Below are 15,114 nucleotides of genomic sequence, written 5' to 3'. Positions count from 1 at the left end.
CTGTGAAAATCCAGAGCTACAGGAACACCAAAGGACTCATCCCTGGGAGAGAAAGGACACACCAAGAAATTGGGCTACACCTGAGGACAACTTGAAAGACTGGTCCAAGATAAAGGACTCGAGTGAACTACTGTCGGCAAACTATGCCCCAGTAGGGGAAATGGTCTTAAGAAGAAGAAAAATGTATTTATTTTAATGAAGTGATTGAAAGAGACTCCCTGGACTGTATTACTTGTTGTTGGGAGATGAGATAAACTTTTAGATTTAGGGATGCAGCCCAGTAAAAGGCCCTCCCAGCCCAATGAGCCTATGCTGCCCAATTACACTCATGTGACCAATTAACCTACTAATCTGTACGCCTTTGGAATGTGGGAGGAAACCAGAGCACCTGGAGGAAACCCATGTAGTCACGGAGAGAATGTACAACTCCTTACAGACAGCGGCAGGAAATGAACCCAGGTCACTGGCACTGTAAAACATTACACTGATCACTATGCTACCACTCTACACCAAATGATTGATAGATGCCCAGAATGATGACAGGAGCTCTTGCTAGCATTGCTGCAATTCTGCTCATAATGCCCAGATGGTGTGTTGGATAGGCAGTTCTAAGGGGGTTGAGTGTGAAGGAATAAAGGGGTCATTACTTCTCACAGAGCAGCCAGCCCAGGTCCCAGATTTGTAGCCAAGGTGTTCCTAAAGATGATTGAAACTGAACATCTAGCTGAAGGTATCTCCAAGACGTGGATAGTGTAGATCTCAGAGAGAGGGGCATCTTCCCATTGGGCGGCAGATACAGAGCCTGCAAGCACGTACAACCCGGTTCAAAGACAGATACTATCCCGTTGTAATCAGACTCTTGACGGGACCTCATGTACGATAAGACGGAGTCCTGACCTCACAATCTACCTTGCTATGACCTGGCACCTTTTTGTTTACCTGCACTGCCCTGCCAGGGGTGGTGGTAGAGGCAGACACATTAGGGACATTTAAGATATTCTTAGATAGGCAAACGGATGAAAGTAAAATGAAGGGAAGGGTCAGATTAATCTGAAATAGATGAAAGGGTCAGCATCGCATTGTGGGCCGAAGGACCTGCACTATACCTTATTGTTTTATGATTATGGTTGTATGTACTCACCACCGGTCCGGCTACCAGTGCAATTCTTTTCGCCTCAGTCCAGAAGTTCACAGGTATTAGGCTCTTTGCCTCCCTCAGTAGAAATGCCGCCCAAGTTCTACACAAGCTGGGGAAGGTGCTTGGGGCGACGAGCACCACGTCCGTCATTTTACCAAGTCACTCCGGCACCGACCGGCTGTATTCTCGATTTACAAGACCTTCCCGTCGCTCCGAAATCAGACTCCAGATCTGGATTCGGGACGAATTGGTAATGGGGTGAGAACTAACCGCTCCTGGTTCCGGGACTACGTGACTACTTCTTCGCCAGCCTCATATACTTCGCAGGAGGGAAAGACAATGTGTAACTGATAAAACATTGTACCGTTTATCACTGTGATCTAAATTGGCGTGCAGCCAATGCCAGAGAGTAGCTTCAATCCAAACCTTAAAATGCAAATTCAAGATCGTATTTCTGGCGCCTCTTACACTACGGCGTTTGGCGGCGGCAACTTTCCTCCCGGCATCAAAGGTCACTCATATCCACCAACGCTGGAGGTCGAATTTACTGTACGTGACCGCCAGGAATCAGGAAAAAACATCGAAAGTCCCAAATGTTAACCAATTACGCGCACCAATTACTGTACATTGTGCTTTCTTTTGAAGTATATCTCCGGTCTATAAGTTTCTTCGTCCAAATATCCATCCAGGTATTTCGTGCCGAAAAAAATCTAACGTTTCAAATAATTGATCTGAACCAATAACAGATGAAAGGGGAAACCTCCCGCACCTCCCAGCGCCGCTGAGACTTTTAGCTGCCTCCGCAAATACCTTTTTTTTCATTAGTTAAAATTCACGTTGAGTTTGCTGACGATTTTTCCTCCTTTGTTGCTTTTCATGATTTAGTGCGCTCTTCGTGAAGGAGATTCGCGACCGTTCAATCGATTTCCTATACGGAAGTGTAAAGGAGAACGAAATAATTGTTACTCCGGATCCGATGCAGCACAAAAAAAACAATAAGACAAAGAGCACAATACTAAAAAAAAACACAAATAAATATAAATACACAAGATAGCTTATATACATGTAACCCTCAGGCTCGCTCAGCTCGTGTTCGTCTAGGGGAATCAGTCTTCGGCCCCGCCAAACTGGGAAATCACGTTTGTGTGGATGCTGTGTAATGTACCCCCAGTTACGAACCCACAACGGAAAATATCAGACAGTACACCATATGCAATTAAATGATTGAACTTTATGAATCTTAATCTGAATATAGGGTTAGTAATGAAAATAAACAAAAAAAAAGAGCCCAAAGTCACGTTGGAGCTCACTCAGTAGTCATTCTTCCACCATCGATCTCCTCCGAACGTGGCCGACCTTCGGACCCTCAGATCCCAGTCCACTCCGTCCGGTTGTCAACCAGCTCTCTACACTCGTCTTCTGTCTTCATCTCTCCTCGACAAAAGACCGTGAAAAAAACATCTTTCCGGACTCAGAAGACACAGCAACAATCTCTTATTGGCTAACATGCATCCTGTTATCTCCAGCCATAACCCAAACATTGCTGCTCCAGAGAAACCGTTACCTCAGCAGTGAACATTACAGATAAGCCATTACATTAGCCTTAGCAGTGAAACTTTACAGTGCATTACATACAAAGGCTAACTTTGAGGAGATGCTATAGGATTTAGAAGGAGTGGATTGGGACAATTTGTTTTATGGGAAGGATGTAGTAGAGAAATGGAGGCCATTTAAAGGTGAAATTTTGAGGGTACAGAATCTTTATGTTCCTGTTAGGTTGAAAGAAAAGGTTAAAAGTTTGAGAGAGCCATGGTTTTCAAGGGATATTGGAAAATTGGTTCGGAAAAAGAGAGAGATCTACAATAAATCCCTCAATGTCAGCAAGACGAAGGAATTGGTTGTTGACTTCAGAAGGAGTAGCGGACCGCACGACCCCATTTACATTGGTGGTGCACAAGTGGAACAGGTCAAAAGCTTTAAGTTCCTGGGGGTCAATATCACAAATGACCTGACTTGGTCCAACCAAGCAGAGTCCGGGTCCACTGCCAGAAGGCCCACCAGCGCCTTTACTTCCTGAGGAAGCTAAGGAAATTTGGCCTGTCCCCTAAAACCCTCACTAATTTTTATAGGTGCACCATAGAAAGCATTCTTCTGGGGTGCATCACAAGCCGGTATGAAAGATGTCCTGTCCAAGACCGGAAGAAGCTGCAGAAGATCATGAACACAGCCCAGCACATCACACAAACCAATCTTCCATCCTTGGACTCACTTTACACCGCACGCTGTCAGAGTAGTGCTGCCAGGATAATCAAGGACATGACCCACCCAGCCAACACACTTTTCATCCCTCTTCCCTCCGGGAGAAGGCTCAGGAGCTTGAAGACTCGTACGGCCATATGTGGGAACTGTCATGGTCTGGTCCATGAAGTCTGAATTCCAGTTCACAGTCCGGTCCATGGACTCAGGACTCCGGGTCTTCCAGCTGTCCCTTGTTTTGATTGAGTTAGTTATAGGCACCTGATTCCCATCTTGGGGCTTGGAATATAAGTAGCCTTGGGGTTGAGTGTGGGCTGCTGGTTTGCCTTGTCAAGATCTTCTAGGAGTAACCTGCTGGTGGAAGGCTAGAGTGGCCACTTGCCATCTTTAGGCTGTGTTGGAGAGCCATTGCTTCATGGAGCCTTGCTGTTGGTAGTCAGAGCAGTCTTTGTGATATGGATTTGGCTGTTTCCTGGGCCAGCTGAGTGGCTGCCAGCCACTCTGAGCTAGGTAGAGACCTGGTTGTTTCTGTAGCCAGCTAAGGTTGCTGGTTGAACTGAGGTTTGGAGTTCCCTGGAGCAGAGATGGAACTGTCTGTTGTTCTTTGGTGTTTGTCTCTTCTTGTCCTTGCCTCTGTGGGTTAAGCCAGGCTGTTTTGCCATTGCCCTGTGGAGGGATCTGTCTTGTCTTGTCCTCCCCTCTGTGGGGTAAGTCTGGCTGTTCTGCTGTTACCCAACAGATGTACCTGTCCCACCTTGGTGTGGAGATAAATTTGAGTCCTGGCTTGTCTATGGCTGAGTCCTGGCTCTGTCTATGTACTGTCCTGTCTCATGTTGGTGTCATGTTAAAGATGAGTCATGGCTTTTTGAAGGATAAGTCCTGGCTCTCTGTTGATGTACAGTTCCCAGTCTGTCTCTGAGCTCCAGCCTCAAGAGCCAAGACCCCAGCTCCCGGCCTGCAGCCTCAAGAGCCAAGACCCCAGCCACATCCTGTCCTGAAGCCATGTTATGTCCTTGCCTGGTTCTGGGGTCCAAGACCGAGGCAAGACCCAGGTTCTGGGTCCCTGTCCAGTCTCTGGTTCAGAGTCCAAGCCTTGTCTCCTAGTCCATGGTTTCTAGTCCTAGTCCCGCTCTCCCTAGCCCAGGCTCCTAGTTCTTAGTTCCTTGGTTCCCTGTCTCGTCCATGTCCTGGCCCTAGTCTGCATTCTTGTCCCTGCTCCTTGCCTGTATCCTGTCACGTCCCTACTCTAGTCAAGTCCTGTACCTTGTACTTCAGTGTCTGTGTCTTGCATTTGGTCCTGCTACCAGCACCCCCATTGTGACAGGAACAGCTTCTTTCCAACTGTGATAAGACTGCTGAATGGATCCTGACCTGAATTTGGACCATACCTTCCAAATATCCAGACCTGCCTCTTGGTTTTTTTGCACTACCTTACTTTCCCTTTTCTATTTTCTATTTATGATTTTTATAATTTAAATTTTTAATATTTACTGTTGATTATTACTCCAGGGAGCATGAAGAGCAGAATCAAGTACTGCTGTGATGATTGTATGCTCTAGTATCAATTGTTTGGCGACTATAAAGTATAAATATAGGCAGCTTGGAGTAAATGAGATGCACAAGGAATATAAAGAATGTAAAATGAATTTTAAGAAAGAAATTAGAAAAGCTAAAAGAAGATGAGGTTGCTTTGGCAAGTAAGGTGAAAGTAAATCCAAAGGGTTTCTACAGTAATATTACAGTAATAGCAGAAGGACAATGAGGGATAAAATTGGTCCCTTAGAGAATCAGAGTGGACGGCTATGTGCAGAGCCAAAAGAGATGGGGGAATTTTGAACAATTTCTTTTCTTTGGTATTCACTAAGGAGAAGGATATTGAATTGTCTAAGATAAGGGAAACAAGTAGGGTAGTTATGGAAACTATGATGATTAAAGAAGAGGAAGTACTGGCGCTTTTAAGGAATATAAGCGGATAAGTCTCCGGGTCCTGACAGGATATTCCCTAGGACCTTGATGGAAGTTAGTGTAGAAATAGCAGGGGCTCTGACAGAAATATTTCAAATGTCATTAGAAATGGGGATGGTGCCAGGGGATTGGTGTATTGCTCATGTTGTTCCATTGTTTACAAAGGGTTCTAAGAGTAAACCTAGCAATTATCAGCCTGTAAGTTTGACGTCAGTGGTGGGTAAGTTAATGGAAAGTATTCTTAGAGATGGTATATATAATTATATGGATAGACAGGGTCTGATTAGGAACAGTCAACATGGATTTGTGCGTGGAAGGTAATGTTTGATGAATCTTATTGAATTTTTTTGAAGAGGTTACCAGGAAAATTGACGAGGGTAAAGCAGTGGACGTTGTCTATATGGACTTCAGTAAGGCCTTTGACAAGGTTCCACATGGAAGGTTAGTTAGGAAGGTTCAATCATTAAGTATTAATATTGAAGTAATAAAATGGATTCAGCAGTGGCTGGATGGGAGATGTCAGAGAGTAGTGGTGGATAACTGCTTGTCAGGTTGGAGGCCAGTGACTAGTGGTGTGCCTCAGGGCCCTGTACTGGGTCTAATGTTGTTTGTCATATATATTAATGATCTGGATGATGGGGTGGTAAATTGGATGAGTAAGTATGCAGATGATACTAAGACAGGTGGAATTGTGGATAATGAAGTAGGTTTTCAAAGCTTGCAGAGAGATTTAGGCTAGTGTGACGACAAACCAAGTTATCAGAAGATTGATGCTAATGAGAAAGAGAAGGGAGACAATGGAGGAATGTTCAAAATGTTAATGAGAGAGAAGAGAGATAACGGAAAAGAAACACAGTTGAGAATATTGACAGACTGGTTGCTTTGAACCTGAACTGTTTGAAGTTTGATGGACAGCCCCCTCCCCCTCCCCCTCCGAACTCTGCGTCACTTAAGACTGATCATTTTACCCCTAGACTGTGATAGGGCTCGGTTGATTCCTATTACCCTAGTTCTGTGTACATGTGTGTTTTATCATTGCTAACCCGTTGCATTTACATCCTTACAATTAGAGTACTGTTACTTATTTCTTTAATAAAACTTTATTACTTTCCAGTAATCCAGACTCCAACCATTTCTGCTGGTTTGGCAACCCAGTTACGGGATATGTAACACTAGTTAGAAGAGTGGGCTGAAAGATAGCAGATGGAGTTTAATGCTGATAAGTGTGAGGTGCTACATTTTGGTAGGACTAATCAAAATAGGACATGCATGGTAAATGGTAGGGCATTGAGGAATGCAGTAGAACAGAGTGATCTAGGAATAATGGTGCATAATTCCCTGAAGGTGGAATCTCATGTGGATAGGGTGGTGAAGAAAGCTTTTGGTATGCTGGCCTTTATAAATCAGAACATTGAGTATAGGAGTTGGGATGTAATGTTAAAATTGTACAAGGCATTGGTGAGGCCAAATTTGGAGTATTGTGTACAGTTCTGGTCACTGAATTATAGGAAAGATGTCAACAAAATAGAGAGAATACAGAGGAGATTTATGAGAATGTTACCTGGGTTTCAGCAACTAAGTTACAGAGAAAGGTTGAACAAGTTGGGTCTTTATTCTTTGGAGTGTTGAAGGGGGACTTGATAGAGGTGTTTAAAATTGAGGGGATAGAAAGAGTTGACGTGGATAGGCTTTTTCCATTGAGAGTAGGGGAGATTCAAACAAGAGGACATGAGTTGAGAGTTAAAGGGCAAAAGTTTAGGGGTAACATGAGGGGGAACTTCTTTACTCAGAGAGTGGTGGCTGTGTGGAATGAGCTTCCAGTAGAAGTGGTAGAGGCAGGTTCGATTTTGTCATTTAAAATAAATAAATAAATTTTAAAAATTGGATAGGTATATAGACAGGATAGGAATGGAGGGTTATGGGCTGAGTGCAGGTCGGTGGGACTAGGTGAGAGTAAGCGTTTGACACAGACTAGAAGGGCTGAGATGGCCTGTTTCCGTGCTGTAATTGTTACGTTATACATAAATTCCATAAAGTGACACAAGACACAGGAGTGTCTGTAATCAGCGGTCCCCAACCACCGGGCCGCAGAGCATGCACTACCGGGCCGCGAGGAAACGATATGAGTCAGCTGCACCTTTCCTCATTCCCTGTCACGCCCACTGTTGAGCCATTACGCATGCAAGGTCATTACCCGCGCATCGTCCATGTCAGCGCAGGAAGGAGATCAACTCCTTGAGCCTGCAAATGACGGCGGGTTGAAAATTATGTTTGACATAATATCTCTGCCGGCATTCTGGATCAAAGTCAAGGCTCAATATCCTGAGATAGCCACTGAAGCACTGACAACATTGCTTCCATTTCTAACATATTTCTATGATGAATGTAACAAAAACTAAATTGCCGATTAGACTGGACATGAGGAACCCCGTTCGAGTATCGCCGTCTCCCATCACCCCTCGATAGGACCGTCTTGTTGCAGGAAAGCAAGCCTAGGGCTCCCACTGATTCAGTGATATTGGTGCATTGCAATGATTTTATAAGTTCATACGGGGAAAATATGCGCTGTTTAATATCCAAATGTTACTTAAAATGTTATGTTGCTATTGACTTGTATAACCATATAACAATTACAGCAGGGAAATAGGCCATCTCTGCCCTTCTAGTTCTGTGCCGAACGCTACTCTCACCTCGTCCACTGACCTGCACTCAGCCCATAACCCTCCATTACTTTCCTGTCCGTATACCTATTCAATTTTTCTTTAAATGATAATATCAAACCTGCCTCTACCACTTCTACTGGAAGTTTGTTCAACACTTACTTCAAGATCCCCTGTCCTCCCCTGATAATTGACTTATCGCTATATTCATGTGAGGAAAATGTGCTGTTTAATATTAAATTCATTAGATAAAGCCTTTTAGAAATGAAATTGAGTGTATTAGCCACTTATCACTGATATTCAGGTCGTGATTAATACCCCACCCCCCCCAACAGAATCGCCAAAAACAATTTATAGAAAACTAATAGGCAGGTGCGCGCATGCGCAAATATCGCATGCGCACTGGTGCCCGCGCAAGGCTTCTGGTCATTGTAGTCTTTCTCTGGGTAAACGCAACGTATTTGACTGCTACTCTTGTCCGTTGGCAACCATCCCCCCCCACCCAGTCGGCCGGTCCGCACGAATATTGTCAACATGAAACCGGTCCGCACTGCAAAACAGATTGGGGACCCCTGCTGTATATGTGACTGACAGGAAATGATAAAGTAGTGGTGGTGGGGGGTGTGGAGGGGTGGGAGTGTTGATTACCCTTACTGCCTGGGGAAAGTAACTGTCTTTGAGTCTGGTGGAAGAGAGCTGAGATCATCAATCAGGAAACGGCAGCTGGAATTTCTGGGACATGTCCCGAGGAAAGAGAAGCTTGAACATCTTGAAGTGACGGGAAAAAAATTGACGGTAGTGTCACGTACCCCATGACGGGGGTTAAGAAACCAGCAGAAATAGAAACCACTTTGGAGTCTTGTATTGCTAACAACTAATAATATTTATTAGTAACTACGCAATACAATAATATAAATGTAGATAAGTCAAACAGGTTAGCAATGATTATATATAAAAGTAAGTGTGGAATATATATGTTGGAAAACCAAGCTTCTTTAAGTCTAGGGGTAAAAAGATACAGTCTTATGATGAGTAAAGTTCAGTTCAGTTCGTGGTATTTAGTTGAGTAGTGATAGAGAGAGTTGAGTCTTCAGGTGAACTGATGCCGTCGATCTTCCCGTCGTCCTCCGAAATCCTTTACAAGTCACCGACCAGGGGGACCAGTCTTCTGTGGTGGAGCTATCACCCCAGCAAGGGTGGACACAGACAACTCCCCACCAGTCAACCCCTTCTCCTCAAACTGGAATAGCACTTTGGATCGATCCGCCTGATCGATCCTCCAAAACCCACTTTCTCTGCGGGCACAACATTGCTCATTCAGTGTCCAGATCATGTGTCTGAGGTCTGTATCATCTGACCTCCCATTTATTTCTCCAGGCTGAGCATCATCTGTCACTCAAGGAGTCCCTCCCTCCTTTGTCTGTAAAGGAGTGCACAAGCAGGCAACCTGTCCTTGGAAATAATATCAACAACTTGCTGAAAATCATAACATTGAGTGTCCATTAAATAACACTGCCTTCAGTCACCATAGCAACCTTCCAGCTGCTCGGTGCTGCCTCCAACTCCAAACTCAGTAAAAATCCAAAGTTACTTCCAATGCCTTAAAGTGACAGTCTAACTGTTAATCTTCGTGTCTCTCTCTTTTCCAAAAGCAACATATCGGTGGTAAGTAACTCTGTCTCTCTCTCCTTTCCAAATAAACCATCAATGGCGAATGTCTCTGTCTCTCTTCAAACAGTTAATAGGGGCACTCCTGGATCCCCTCACACTCCCCTTCCTCAGGGGAAAAAAAAATATCCATCACAGGGTTTTAAACAATACAGGGAAAAAACATCAGACGACAAAGCAAAAAGGGTTACAGTTTTCAACTTAACATCTGGATAACTAATCAGCTATAACATTGCCAGTAGCTTTCACATGTTTGATTTTTAAGTCACCTTCCTGCAATACTAGACTCCAATTTAACAACATTTTATTCTTACCCTTCATTTTAGTTAGAAACATCAACTGATTATAACCCATGTAAACCACAAGTGGTCTCTGAGCAACAGAAAGGTTTTGAGGTCTCTGATCATAGGCCTCAAAATGTTGTAAAGCCAGAATAAGTGCTAGTAATTCCTTTTCAACAGTTGAATAATTTTTCTGGTCTACATTAAATTTCTTTGAGAAATAAGCTACTGGATGTTCAATATCATCCACTCCCTTCTGTAACAGTACTGCCCCAGCAGCTTCGTCACTAACACCTGTTATAGAAAATAGCTTTGAAAAGTCAGGTGCTTTGAGCACAGGATAGTTTCCAGACGTTCAAATGCCTCCTGGTAAAGGTCATTCCATGCAAACCTTTCACTCTTCCCTAGGAGCTTTGTTAGGGGAAGAGCAATGTCAGCAAAGTTCTTACAGAATTTTCTATAATACCCAACCATTCCTAAAACCCTTCTTAAAGTTTTCTTGCTAGTTGGAACAGGAACTTCAGCAATCACTTGAACCTTGGCCTGTACAGAAGCCAGTTGGCTTTGGCCCACCACATACCCCAGACATGTAACTGTGGCATAGCCAAATACACTTTTAGCGAGGTTCACTGTAAGATTGGCCTTGGAAAGTCTGTCAAACTGTTTCTCTACAGCTGCAATATGCTCTTCCTACGTGTCATTCCAGATCACTAAATCATTGATATGAACTTCTGTGCTTTCTAACCCTCCAATCACAGAATTGATTATTCTTTGAAATGTTTCTAGAGCATTCTTCATCCCAAAGTGTAAAGCATTGTATTCATGCAATCTAGACGGTGTCACAAATGTTGATATCTCTTTAACCCTCTCTGTTAAAGGAACTCCCCGGTATCCTTTTAACAAGTCAATCTTAAGGTATTTAACCTTCCCCACTCTATCAATCCAGTCATCCATTCTCTTTCTTTGTTCTTTCTTGTTTCTAATTCCTCCTTCAACCATTTTACTTTTCTCAAAGTTCACTCTGTGAAGATGCCATTTCATAGGCTGGACTAAATTCATAATGATGTCATTCATTGCAGCTGTGCCCCATTTCAAAACACCAATTAGTCCTTTTACTTGTTTTTTCAGCTTTGGGTCCAACTGGTGGACCTTATCAGTAATATTTTCCAAAACAATGGAATTCTGACATCTTTGTGAGTCTAGATTCAGTGAGAAAACGTGTTTTTCCATTCCATTATCAGATTTCACGACTCCATTTTGTCCTCCAACAATTCTCCCAGCCACAATTCCAGTAAACAAGTGTCTTATTTTGACTCAACCATTTTGTAAACTTTCCTTGGCAAAGTTACAAAGCTTACTAACTCCCTTCCAAAGTTCTCTGAGTAGGATCAAAGGTCCCTTTGGCCTGTAACTGAACACAGGTTCCAACAAATTACCCTTCACTGCCTTCTGAATCGGATCTCCAACAATAAATAAGAAGAGGGGAACCCCCTTGTTCCCATTTTCCTCATTCCTCACACAATGTGTTTTACTCATGGTCTTAAGAGTTGAGTTGAGCCGTTCCAAGGCTCCCTTGGTCTCTGTGTGATATGTAAATGACACCATGTGTTTAGCTTCTAATTCTCTAGCTATCCCCTGGAATGTTCTTGAAGTAAAGTTATTACCCTGGTCAAATTGAATTTCTTTGGGCAGACCTACCAATGTGTAAAACTTACTGTATGCTGTTACCACAGTCTTGGTCTCAATGTTTTCAAAAGACACTGCTTCAGGGAACCTAGACATAGCACACACAATTGTTAACACATACTGATAACCAGCTGCAGTCTTTTGCCATGGGCCCACACAATTCACTACATCATTCCTTAAACTAGGCCAGTAAAACTCCTTCACAATCCTATTCACTGTCTCTCTCACTCCATGATGTCCACCTCAAGGCATACTGTAAGCTATGTTTGAAATTTCAGCCCTGTAACCTTTCAAAACCACCACGTGACTTGCAGGCACTGTGGCTGGTCTCCACTTCCTCATCAACATCTCATCTTTAAGGTAACATCCCACTGACTCTCTCTGAACCTCCGCTCCTGTGAGAGCCATCTCCCTTAAAGCCACCATTCCAGAATTTCGCTTCCGTTCCTCGATATATTCCTTTCTCAACAAAAACAAACCTTTCTTATACACCTTACCCTTATCAATTGTACTACCCTCTAAGTCCTGCTGAAATCTGGAAGGTAGAAAAGTCTCTGACATATCATCATAATTTAAACCTCGGGTCTTGCTGTAGGCCTCAACAGCAGCTTTGCTCATTAGCTGAATTGCTGAAACACTCTTATCTTGGAGAGCTGTCAACTTGCCTCCATTGTTTACCAAATTCTGCATCATCATCAGGCTGATGAGAATATGAAAGAGGCCAAACAATCTATTTATCAACTTTCTCCGACCTTCACTACGCCTTGTTCCCATCACAGTACACTGAATAACAGCGTGACCTTGCAGGTGTTCACTTCCAAACATCCAAACAAAATCCAACAAACTAGTGGATCCTGTCTCAGCAGGCCTTTGTCCTGCAAGCAGGGGCAAAGGTTGCACAATCAGTCCAACCTTTTCCAGCACTTTATCCAAAAATCCAGGAACAACACTTTTGCCATTATTTTCAACAACACTGACCTCACCAATTTCCACAACATGACCAACTTTTAAAGCACAATCTGATAAAAATGACTGAGAATCCTCACATTCCACTGTACCAAGGTTAACCCCTTACTGAACCAAGTCCGTCTAACACAAAAGGACTGCATTCCCTTTCAACCAAGTCAGCCACCTCAGATTTCAACTGAGCCTCAACATGAGGTTCAGAATCCTGTGAACTCACAGGTACTTCAACAACCTGAACACATTCAATCGGAACAACTGCCTCTTCTGGGCTGTCATCACTTGTCCCAGTTTCAAATTCAAGGTCATCTCGAACCTCCCAGTCATTCTCTGGCCATCTCCTTTCTGGAGTACACTCAACCTCGTGGGTTAAAACTTCTTCGTCTGCTTTCTCAACAGATCCCTGCAGGGTAGAGGCATCCTCTGCCTCTGGATATGCCCCAACCTCATCAGGAACACAACTTTTAAATTCATCACACAAAACTAGCCCCTCCGAGCTGTAAAAATCATCAGGGTCCGACTCTAAACCTCTTTGCTGCAACCTCTCCCTTTTAAACTGTCTCTGCCTTTCTGCCGCGTGATCTTCACGTTGCCATTTCTCCCTTTCGAGCTGTCTCTATCTTTCTGCTTCCTCTCTCCGTTTTGCTGCCTCTTCTCTCTGTCTTGCTGCCTTTTCTCTCTGTTTCTCTGCCTCTCTAGCCTCTCTCTCGAGTTGTTTTAATTTCAATTCGTGCTCTTTGTTTACTATTTCTAACAGAAGCTGAAGCTCATCCTCAGTAGGTTTACCTTCCACGAACAACTCTGACACCTCCTCATCAAATGTTCCCTTATCTATATAATATTCAACTATTTTTCTTTGAATTTCTACCTTACTCACACCCTTCTTTACCTCAATTCTCAATTCTTTAGCAATGTCCCGCAACTCATACTTTTTAGCAAACTTCAAAGTCACCAGGTCTGGTGATTTCAGAAAATCTCTAACATCCATTTCTGCTGTTTTTCCACACAACCAAATCAAAAGTCCAAATCAAAAGGGATTTTCCCCCAATCAATTAAAACCAGCCTCCCGACCAATTTGTTCATATCCTGGATGAGCCCCCAATTTATGTCACATACCCCGTGATGGGGGTTAAGAAACCAGCAGAAATAGAAACCACTTTGGAGTCTCGTATTGCTAACAACTAATGATATTTATTAGTAACTACGCAATACAGTAATATAAATGTAGATAAATCAAACAGGTTAGCAATGATTATATATAAAAGTAAGTGTGGAATATATATGTGTGAAAACCAAGCTTCTTTAAGTCTAGGGGTAAAAAGATAAAGTCTTACGATGTTGAGTAAAGTTCAGTTCAGTTCGTGGTATTTAGTTGAGTAGTGATAGAGAGAGTTGAGTCTTCAGGTGAACTGATGCCATCAATCTTCTCGTCGTCCTCCGAAATCCTTTACAAGTCACCGACCAGGGGGACCAGTCTTCTGTGGTGGAGCTATCACCCCAGCAAGGGTGGACACATAGACAACTCCCCACCAGTCAACCCCTTCTCCTCAAACTGGAATAGCACTTTGGATCGATCCGCCTGATCGATCCTCCAAAACCCACTTTCTCTGCGGGCACAACATTGCTCATTCAGTGTCCAGATCATGTGTCTGAGGTCTGTATCATCTGACCTCCTATTTATTTCTCCAGGCTGAGCATCATCTGTCACTCAAGGAGTCCCTCCCTCCTTTGTCTGTAAAGGAGTGCACAAGCAGGCAACCTGTCCTTGGAAGTAATATCAACAACTTGCTGAAAATCATAACATTGAGTGTCCATTAAATAACACTGCCTTCAGTCACCATAGCAACCTTCCAGCTGCTCGGTGCTGTCTCCAACTCCAAACTCAGTAAAAATCCAAAGTTACTTCCAATGCCTTAAGGTGACAGTCTAACCGTTAATCTTTGTCTCTCTCTCTCTTTTCCAAAAGCAACATATCGGTGGTAAATAACTCTCTCTCTCTCTCCTTTCCAAACAAACCATCAATGACAAATGTCTGTCTGTCTCTCTTCAAACAGTTAATAGGGGCACTCCTGGATGCCCTCACAGTAGAAAAAGTCGCGATCGATTTACGTCAAGGGATGGAAGGCAAAAGTTTCGAAGAATTTATTTAGAACTTTTCAGATTAAAGACAGATGGAAAATCATGATTGCATATGTCATACAACACGGCACAGAATGGATGAATTGTCCTGGCGTGGATGCTACCTCGCCTCCTCCCTGATGGGAGTGGGACAAACAGTCCATGAGGGTGAGTGATGTGTGTGTGTGTGTGTGTGTGTGTTTTATATATATATATATATCCTTGATGGCCGGTAGGCTGGGCTACTAATCCAATGCTAAAATGCTTTATACTGTAAAATAAATAAAAGCGAGTATCTCTGAACTGAGCAACACACACTAAATGCTGGAGGAACTCAGCAGGCCAGGGTAGCATTTAGGAAAAGTGTACAGTCGTCGTT

General features: G+C 43.3%; 1 protein-coding gene across 6 annotated transcripts in view; it reads right to left on the bottom strand.

Moving 5' to 3' along the window:
* Positions 1 to 14,250, bottom strand: part of LOC134336841 (multidrug and toxin extrusion protein 1-like) — an 81,061-nt gene extending 66,811 nt beyond the window's left edge. For 2 of the 6 annotated variants that reach the window (XM_063031400.1, XM_063031405.1), the window contains exon 1: positions 1,142 to 1,942. In XM_063031400.1, the coding sequence (XP_062887470.1) occupies positions 1,142 to 1,288 (147 nt within the window). In that variant the 5' untranslated portion in view covers positions 1,289 to 1,942. The other 4 variants (XM_063031401.1, XM_063031402.1, XM_063031403.1 and 1 more) reach the window with 4 other exon arrangements.
* Between the last annotated feature and the right edge of the window lie 864 nt (positions 14,251 to 15,114).

Source organism: Mobula hypostoma, chromosome 23, assembly GCF_963921235.1.
Source record: "Mobula hypostoma chromosome 23, sMobHyp1.1, whole genome shotgun sequence".
NCBI lineage: Eukaryota > Metazoa > Chordata > Chondrichthyes > Myliobatiformes > Myliobatidae > Mobula > Mobula hypostoma.
This window is presented reverse-complemented; position numbering and strand designations above follow the sequence as displayed.